Source organism: Falco peregrinus, chromosome 3 (assembly GCF_023634155.1).
Source record: "Falco peregrinus isolate bFalPer1 chromosome 3, bFalPer1.pri, whole genome shotgun sequence".
NCBI classification, from domain to species: Eukaryota; Metazoa; Chordata; class Aves; order Falconiformes; family Falconidae; genus Falco; species Falco peregrinus.
Genome location: NC_073723.1, coordinates 63,942,085 through 63,950,087, shown reverse-complemented (window position 1 = coordinate 63,950,087; position 8,003 = coordinate 63,942,085). Strand labels below are relative to the sequence as shown.

Below are 8,003 nucleotides of genomic sequence, written 5' to 3'. Positions count from 1 at the left end.
TGAGTTACTTTATCTAAACCAATGAGATTATATACACTGGATAGCTTTGGGGATAAAATGCTAGACAATAACATCAGAAAGGCATTTGCTAATGCGTTGGAGACTTTTTCGGATTGAGAAAAGGTCACGATATTTCAAGTGCAAGTACCTCTGTATACACTGAATGGATTGTAAAGTATACTATATATACCTGTGTCTGAAACACAAAATGCTCTTTTCCATTCCTAATAAATTATTTTGTAAAAATAGATATATACACATGGAAAGACAGGGAACTAATACATTTAATGGATCTAGAAACAAATCACTGCATCTACAAAAGTATCTAGGTATCTCAGCCATTTTGTGCATTCCAAAAGCAGAAGAGCCTACTCAATGCCCTTACAGTTTTTATTCACTGCCAGCAAATACAGCTTGGGGTCTCTCCAATAAAGGGAGGTATGGTTTTCTAGTAAAAAATTAATGGATGCAGATGAAAAAAAAAAAACAACCTGGGAAATTATACAGTGTTCAAGATGAAGTTACTTTTGTTGCTATTACAGCTGACCAGGCCAGTTTATTTAACGTTTTAGAATTGAGGGAAGTGTGTTGTTTATTTAATGAATAAGTTTTCATTCACTTAAAAAAATAAAATAAAATCAAGTGCAGACCTATTACTTTCTTTCAGGTGCTAAGTCATTGCATTTCTACTGTAGAGAAAATTCAATTTTTGTAATCAATAAGCACTGGGCATACAGGAAAGAATTATGCTTTTTGTCCAAGGCTATTTCTGCATGCTGCTGGGAGCTCCCAGCACCCACAGAGGCATTCTTAGCTTTGTCACAACCTGAAACACCTGGAGTTGGCTTTTAGATGTGTAATATATTCTATTGCAAACATGCTTTGCAAGTGTCAGAGTGTTGTAAAGAGCCAAACCATGATCATGGTGAATGAATACAATTACAACTGACAGATAATCTGAATTCTACTTGTGTCCTAAGTTTGTTCAATATTATCAGTATAGTTCCTGGTACCGGCTTCCAGTCTCAAAGTCTCCTGCTTCATCTTGCTTTAGATTTACTACAAATTGAATAGATATTGCTGATAATATTATAAATGTATGCATTTTTAGTAACTTCAGTATTGCCATCAACTCAGTGCTCATTATACTAGCTCAGAAGACTGCCTCTTTCTGGATAAATAATGTTTCTGAATATACAATATTAATTAGATGTTGATTTCTCCCTCTAGGACCTAATCTAAACATTAAAAAGAATGGGTTGAGGGTTTTGCACTTTTTCTGGTACAGATACAATTGCAAATGTGTTTCAGACTTAAATGGGGGTTTTTTGTCATTTATTGGCTTTTGACTGTTTTACATTTCTTGCTACAGTCAGGCAAACTTATTCTTAGACTGTGAATGACCTCGAGAAATGTAAAATTCAAACAGTTCAGTCATTACCAGGAAAAAAATTGTTGTAGTATAAGGCATTTTTTTATTCTTAAATGTTTGTATTCTATTTTTAACAATTCTGACACATAAACACTAGTTTTGAAAGGCTGATTTCAGATACCTGCAAATGATAAATCTGAGGTCTTTCAGAGGGTGGTGTTGGTACGTGGCATGAACCCTTTATCTAGACAATACAATGATGAAGCAAACTGACAAGTTATTGACAGCAGGGAGGAAATCTGTTGCATTCAGCCTGTCCCTGGTAGTGTAAACAACACAGGAGGGTAAGGATTTTTTTCATCTGATGATTATTTATAACTTCATGTGAAATGACCTTGGCCTTAATTTCTGTAGCCAGTGGAAATATGCATGCAAGCTCCAAGGTGTCTTCTTTTACCATTAGTTTTTAGAACACACTGAGGTTACTCATAATGTTCACAACAGCTTTACATCCTGAGTGTAGTCTGTCTGTTCTACACTACTTAGATATGTTAAACTACTTCATGCACAGTACCTGACAGATCTACAGCAATGAAAGAATCCTGTAAATGTGAAACTTACTGAAGATGTATGATATAATGTGTATTGCATAGATCAAGCACTGGATTTACTACCTGTGTACAGCACCACATACACAGACATTTCTGCCTGGGAAGTCTGAGACAGAAACATGACTGTGCACCACACTGAAGCATAAGAAAAGCAGATAATTGGCAAGATGCTTGATGGAACCCAAATAAAATAGTGTACAATAGCCATGTATACATGATGAAATGACAGTCTCTGAAATAAGAATGTCTTTTTCTGGCTGTTAAGTGTTTGAAAAAAAAACATTAAGTAGTATAATGTAATTATTCAGTTTATGGTAAATGCGCCCAAACCTTATAAGTGCTCTAACCAAATGCTGTACTTAATATGAAGTTACTATAAAATTATAAGCAGGAGATGTAATATATCATGCCATTCATAATACTATATGTTTTCAGTGAAGAAACCTTCATGAATGTCATGCAGATTATCTTAGCAATATGACTACATAGCAAAGAAGCATTATTGACAAACAGTTCTGAAAGAATAGTGACTGAACAAACGCATTTTTGCCAACTGATTGTCCTGTTTAAATACCATTGAAATGAGGTTTTGTCTGAAGTATCCTTGTGGGCTTTCTATTAAAAGTCAAGATTAAGTTGTTAAACAGAATGCTAGATTAGAAATCATAAAACTTAACTGTGGCAGTAGCTTTAGGTGAGACTAGGAAAAACATATAATTACAAAGACATTGCTGTGCTCTTATTCTTGTTAGCCACTCCCTACTTCACATACCAACAGATGTTGACCCAATTGTCTTTGGGAATGTCCATGTGTGCTGCAGTGCAAATAGTTCATTCATTCCACTACACGGCCTTTGTTTTCAGATAAGTATGGGTACAATTTCGAATGCTTTCTCTTAAGTGAGCTTGTTTCAATTTAATTCATGATGGCTGGTGGTGCAAATCTCAGCATTCTTCATCACAAGTAGCACCTGTTTTCCATTGCAAAGTGGCCAACCACAATCATCTGCATTAAGACTAAACACATTCAAGCAGCAGTTCAGCTGCCCCAATTACAGATATCCACCGACACTTGCAGAAATCATTGTTTGTATACAAAATAATTAAAACTTTTGACTCCTTCCTTTGAAACAGTAACAGAACGTATTATGGTATTCAGTGGCCCTGACTACCAACAAATGTCCAAAGGAATCTGAGGATTTATTCATATGAAAGTGTCAGACAAAACTGTTTTAAGCTTAAAAACAGAGGGAGAATATTTCAGTTCTGTTAAAAAGGGTGGCCTTCCAAACAGCAACTGCATATGTGTTTCACAAGTGGGGCTTTCTTCACAAGCAAAAGTGGATCTGATTGTTTATGGGTAATATCCAAGCTAAATGTATATCATATCCATTTATACGTTAATGAAAAACCTAAAAGCCTAGTCCCCTGGAAAGGTTCCTATATGCTTTGATGTAGTGTAGATCAGGATCATTACGGAGAAAGGAAAACATCATCCTGATGTGAAATAACATTTGGTCTTTCAGACCATTGTAAAATACAGCCAAGAAAAGTTGTACTTTTGATCTTAATCTGCATTAGAAATATGTTGATTAAATCACAAGACAGTTTCAATTTAAATTAAAAGGAAGCCTCACACTAGTAGCTAACATGCCTCTGAAAACATCAGTATTTATGAATGTTCACATTTAAACTTGAAGGCATTTCATTTCACCATCAACAGTGTGGTGGTAAACATGTTACTGTTCTGGACAACAGTTTATCTTGGCACTGGTCTCATTTGTGTCTAATAATGCAAATCTTGTGAGAAACACCAGACTTTCTCAAAGCAAACAGCTGGACCAGTAAAGGTTGCCAAATTCTTGAAGTCTGTCAGATCAGTTTCAGTAAATGCAAGAAAACTATTGGTAAAGAAAACTACATATACTTTTTAAAACTGCTTTGAAGCTAAAAGAGAATTTACAATTTGTTTTCTTCTAAGGCTCAGCAAAGCCTGGAGCAGCCCTTATTTTACTCAAACCAACTTTTCCTGTCTCTGATGATGATATATGTACATTCCTTTGCAACAGGTAATATTTCATATGCCTATTTTTGCCATGTCTGTGTGGTAAATTTCGTCTTGATATTTATGTTTCTATCTGTTTTATTGTAGGAGAAATGCCAGACATTTCAGCTAAGTCTTAAAATTGCTTCAGATGGAGAAAGCCTTCATCAAAAGACAAATGATCTGACTGAGAGATCAGCTTCAGAGTAAAGCCAAGCCTGAAAAACAACAATCCAGAATCTTTCCACGACCAGAAGAAATGAGCACTGAGAGACCTTCCAACTTAATCAAACATCCAGGGCAGACAAGCATTCCTTACCTCGAAAACATAACTGATTTCTCCTTAAATATTACTGACTGCACCCAGGTAGTGGTGCCAGAGGAAGTTTTTTTCACTGTTGCTGCTGCTGGAATACTGGAAAATCTGCTTGTCCTTATTGCTGTTTTTAGAAATAAGAATTTGCATTTGCCCATGTACTTCTTCATATGTAGTTTAGCCATTTCAGACATGTTAGGTAGCTTGTACAAAACTCTGGAGAACATCTTTATCATCTTGTGTAAAATGGGGTACCTGACACGTCGCGGGGACTTTGAGAAAAAGCTGGATGATGCCATGGATTCCATGTTCATTCTGTCTTTACTGGGGTCAATTTTCAGCTTGTTAGCTATTGCAGCAGACAGATACATCACTATCTTCTACGCTTTGCGGTACCATAATATCATGACATTAAGAAGGGCCTTGGTTATCTTGGCAATCATTTGGACATTCTGTGCTGGCAGTAGCATTGCCATTGCCCTCTTCTCCTATGAAGCAGCAACAGTCATTCCCTTCACCATCTTGTTCCCTTTGATGATGTTTTTTATACTGTGCCTTTATGTCCATATGTTCCTCCTGGCACGATCTCATGCTAAAAAGATTGCCTCACTGCCAACCAGCACAGTCCATCAGAGAACTAACATGAAAGGAGCCATTACACTGACTATTTTCCTTGGAGTTTTCCTTTGCTGTTGGGCTCCCTTTGTTCTTCACATCCTCTTAGCCAGGTTTTGCCCTCATAACCCATACTGTGCCTGCTACATGTCCATTTTCCATGTCAATGGGACACTTATAATGTGCAATGCGATCATTGACCCAATGATTTTTGCATTCCGAAGCCCAGAATTATGGAGTACATTTAAGAAGATGTTCTGCTGCACCAGGTCAAACTGGAACTGCTAGATGCTTCATGAAAAATGAAGATTATAGAAGCACATCTATAGGGTACTGTGCAACATCAGTTTGCAGAATTCAAAATACCAGCAATTATAGTCAAAGCAATACTGTGCTTGTAGGATGCTGCCAGAGACTTTCAGAAGGGTACCAAAGAAAGCATAAAAACTAATCATGCACATAAATCTTTGCAAACCAGATCTCCAGAAATAATACTGCTTAAGTTAATTCTGGTGATAATTTTTATGAAAGTAAAAAAATAACTCTATCTTAACTATCTTTTGTCATTTCAGAAAAATTCAAATCCAAATATTCTGCATCAAGTATTGCATTACATCAGAGATGAGTTTATGCCAATTCCTTTTATATCAGTAATTTCAGTTTGAGGTGTGTAATACTTTAAAATTCTTTTATTTAAATCACAATCAAATAAGCATTTGTTTCTAAACTGCACATTTATATAAAAGACTAGGATAAAGTAGAAAATATAGACATGTAATTGAATTTTGCTGGAAAAGTGAATTCATGACTGCTCTTTAACATCTAGTCTCTTTAAAATCATGCAATTAGTGTTCTCTACATCTCAAAAATAATTTTTTGAGTGTAAGTCCAAGAGAAGAAGATATTTTGGTTTGAAAACTATTTTTAGTGACTTAAGAGTTTTTCCCAACATAAAGTTGTTGTGGCAGCAAAGGTGTGGTTTGAATTTTAAAACGACAAAGCCAGGTCTGCACTAGCAAAGAGCTAAGCTTGCCATGACCCCATTGGAAGTCCCTGGTCCAGTTTGCATTAATAAAATAATAAACTTTGCAGACAGTAAAATAAGTTTGATTCGGCCATGAATTTCTAAACATACTACAACAAAGAACTGGAAAAAACAAAATACCAGACACAAAATTCAAAGACCTCCAAGGAAGTCAGCCACTGGAATAAGGAGCCAGCTAGCCAGTCTGGAAGGATGCTACAAAACAGTTCGTAATTTACAAAATCCTAGTGAGAAAATTTTGAATTGTCTCTGGCAAAATAATACAAAACTTGAAGGCAGAATAGTTTTCAACAGCAAAATATCCTGAAGCAGTCCAGAGCATATGGTGAGAAATTAACCTCACAATAACTCAGTGGAGTTAGTCAGCTGTGCCAGAGAGAATGTTTAGTAAGAGACAGCCATGAAACTAAGAAAGCCAAAGCACAGCTAGAACAAGGAGGGGAAAAGATAAAACCTGTTAGAATTCATAGACAAATAGAAGAATTTACTCTGACGGAACACTAAGTACAACAGGAATTTCAAGATATATGGAATATCTACCAAACCATACATATTCAGGTGGACTTAGGCTTACAGATAAAGATATAACAAAGGGACAATAAACCTGAAAGTCTCTATAGAACCAAGCAAAGAAAATATCTTTAATGAGAAAAGAGATACTAAAATGAAAATTTTTCAAACCTATATATTTACCAAAAAAAAAAGGTTTATCTATGAAATGCAAGTTCAGAAAGGAGTTCAGATATAATCACACATTTTACTTTAATGAGAATTTTTCATTTCCATCAAAAGTAGAACAAATATAGAGCTGCACAGCAGGAAATTACTTTTAAATTAAATTTAAAAATTATACAATACTAAAGGCAAGGCAAAACAAAAGACCTACAGTACCATAATACCCTGTGCACATAGTTTATGTGCTTCAAAATGCTAAAAAATATTCATCAGAAAATTGTGATTTAGGCAGCCCCTATGTTAACTATGCAACACATTAAATACCTACTAAATAAACCTTAACTCAGAACTTTATTTTTCACCTACTTCACTAAAACAGACATAGTTAAGAGAGGTAAGTAGTCTCCACTATGTTACAATTCACTGCATCTTGTTAGGAAGTCCACTCTAACTCCACAGATGCAAGGCCTCCATGTTCAGAATGAGGTCTCCAAATGAAATTTTTAATAAAATATGTGCAATAATTAACCTCATAACTTCTAAACACAGAGAAGTAATCCTTAAAGAAAACACTGTACATTTAGCACTGCAAAGAGGAACATTCAAAACAGACTCACGTCAAAATCTAAAATTCAGCAGTAAAACACATCAATGAAATGCTGTATAAAGTACTCCCTGTCTTGTGGAGATGCTGACAGTTAGGGCTGGGAAAGGGACAAATGTGAGACCCCAGGCTGGGCATGGACATGGCTGTGGCTATAGCAGGCCCCAGACTGAGCCACCTGCTTTCTCCTACCACACCAGCCACGTGGCAGCTCAGGGTAGTCCTGAGGCAAGTGTGGCTTGGCCTGGAGGAAACAGGACAACTTGGACCTGGCTGCCTTCAGCCCTCAAGTGACTGCCCTCACCTACACAAGAGCCTCAGGAACTGGCTGGTTCTAGCCTTCCTTGCAGCATGCCCAAGCCCAGGGAAAGAGGAGGGGGAGCAGCTGCTCACAGACCCTAGGAGCCACAGCCCAGCTTTCATCCCTGCACTGCCAGCACTTTGCTTTGCAACAAGGACCTGGGCTCCTACCTTGCCACCAAGCCTGGTCTGCAGGCCATGCCCAGGGGAGAGTGGCCAGAGGCAACAGTGTTGGACAAGGCACAATTCCTACCCTCGTCCTACATGTCCAGCCGGTCTTCAGGGTTTCCCTACTGCCCTATGTAAGGTGCAGCCTCAAGAAATGGCTGGGAGTGGTGGCACTCTACTGCCACGGTCCCAGACCTACACCAGAAGCCCTCAGACAGCCTGTGTGGTGCACAGACTGCTCACCAACATCTGG

General features: G+C 37.3%; 1 protein-coding gene across 1 annotated transcript; it reads left to right on the top strand.

Moving 5' to 3' along the window:
• The first annotated feature begins 4,139 nt into the window (after positions 1-4,139).
• MC2R (melanocortin 2 receptor) lies at positions 4,140-5,324 on the top strand. Its single transcript, XM_005244671.3, has one exon. The coding sequence runs from the start codon at positions 4,287-4,289 to the stop codon at positions 5,244-5,246; it is 960 nt and encodes a 319-aa protein (XP_005244728.2). The 5' UTR covers positions 4,140-4,286; the 3' UTR covers positions 5,247-5,324.
• The last annotated feature ends 2,679 nt before the right edge of the window (positions 5,325-8,003 follow it).